General features: G+C 36.3%; 1 protein-coding gene across 1 annotated transcript; it reads right to left on the reverse strand.

Annotated features, from left to right (window-relative positions):
• Positions 1 to 330: 330 nt before the first annotated feature.
• LOC141702323 (uncharacterized) lies at positions 331 to 1,444 on the reverse strand. The gene has a single exon (XM_074506025.1). The coding sequence runs from the start codon at positions 1,339 to 1,341 to the stop codon at positions 433 to 435; it is 909 nt and encodes a 302-aa protein (XP_074362126.1). The 5' UTR covers positions 1,342 to 1,444; the 3' UTR covers positions 331 to 432.
• Between the last annotated feature and the right edge of the window lie 295 nt (positions 1,445 to 1,739).

Below are 1,739 nucleotides of genomic sequence, written 5' to 3' on the forward strand. Positions count from 1 at the left end.
ATTGATATCAATCCGTAAATATTTGTAAATATCTGTCCCTAAAAATTTCGTAAGTATTCAAAAATTATAAAAAAGGATCAACTAAGTGCGGAAAGATGACATGAACTCCTGAATTTATTAAAATATTCAGTGTTAATCTTATTTATGAAAATTATAACGAACACATAGTTATAATAATCGTTTATTAGCGATCAGGACCTCAAATTACATAATTTCAACTATTTTACGGATCTTGTATCAAGATTTATCTATAAAAAATATTACTTTCAAGATTTATCTAAAAAGAATATTACTTATTAGGATAAATTATATTTTAAAAAAAAAGAAGTATGCACCCAAGCAAGCAAAATTATACGAGCAACAATCATTGACAATTTAACATCAAACTAAATAAATAAAATAATGAAATTAAAACAATACAACATTGAACATTCATGATTCCCTCAGTACATACGAACCAAAGCCTTTTGAAAGTTCATGAACAACCGGAGCATGGAACCCTAAACAACCCAACAAACCTCGCTTGTACGGCAACAATGTCTTCTTCCTCATCTCCTCCGCAGCCGCACGGTTTGCCGTGTAATGCCACTCATGCGCCGACACTCTTCGTCTGCTCGATACAGATCCTCCACTTTCCATTGACCTAAAACTCGAATTTTTCACGTCGTCTTTGTATCTTTTTCGAATCATTCCGTATTTTTCCTTGTGCCCCTCCGAAATGCTACGAAATAGTAATAAATCTTTTAGTTTCAGCTTATTGTACCATGCCACCACGGATTTGTTGTGTTTCGTATTTTGTAAATCGCTTCGCGCTCGCTCTAGTGATGTCGAAGATTTAAATTTTTTCGGCTGATCGTAATTATCCTGTTTCGTTTCTTTGATCACCAAATTATCGCTTTCTTTAATTTTCTCGACCTGATTTCGAATCTCGGTCGAATCATCATCATTTTGTACCTCTAACATTGGCGGTTTTAGTAATCGAATTTTCCCGCCATCAAAAAGCTCGTCCGCAGCAGAAATCGAAGGTTCCTCAAGCTGCCCGACTAATTGAAACTCAAAATCAAAATTATCAATTTTCCGCGAATTTTTAAAATTGGACCCGTCTCGTTTTCCTTCCCCCGAAAACGGAACATTTAACAATGATGTACCAACGTTTGCGGGATCCTCAACGAAATTCTCACGGTAAAAAGCCGCAGCCCGTGTCGGACTAGTGGGAGCGCTGAAGTAGTGGTTGCCAAAACGCTGAGGACTCGAAGGGCAACTAACGTATGGTGAATTCGAGGCGCTGTCGAAGACGAAATCTCCGGTAGGAGGCGATTGCGGTGTCATTTTCATTGCCATGTTGTTTTTGCGGGGATGGGGATCACACAAGGTTGAGGAATGTGTTTTTATAGTAGAAGAGAAGTACAAGAAGGTGACAAAATGGAAAATAAGAGGAAATATCGCAGCTGCACACTATTTCACTATACGTTCGTTTTACTCACTTAAATATCGAGTGGAACATGTTTTCTAACGATCATGATGAGTGCAATGACGAAAGTACCCTTGAAATAAATTTTGTAGTGTGTTTATTTAAGTCATCACGGATAAATATTTATATGAAGTACACATTTAATAGGACAGGTAATAAAAAGGGGATTTGGCCTGTAGAAAAAATGACAAAAATAGCCGATTTTTGAAAAAATTTAACAAAAATAGCCATTTTGAAAAAAGTGGCCAATTTTGACCGATTGAATATT

This window comes from Apium graveolens, unplaced genomic scaffold, assembly GCF_009905375.1.
Source record: "Apium graveolens cultivar Ventura unplaced genomic scaffold, ASM990537v1 ctg4875, whole genome shotgun sequence".
NCBI lineage: Eukaryota > Viridiplantae > Streptophyta > Magnoliopsida > Apiales > Apiaceae > Apium > Apium graveolens.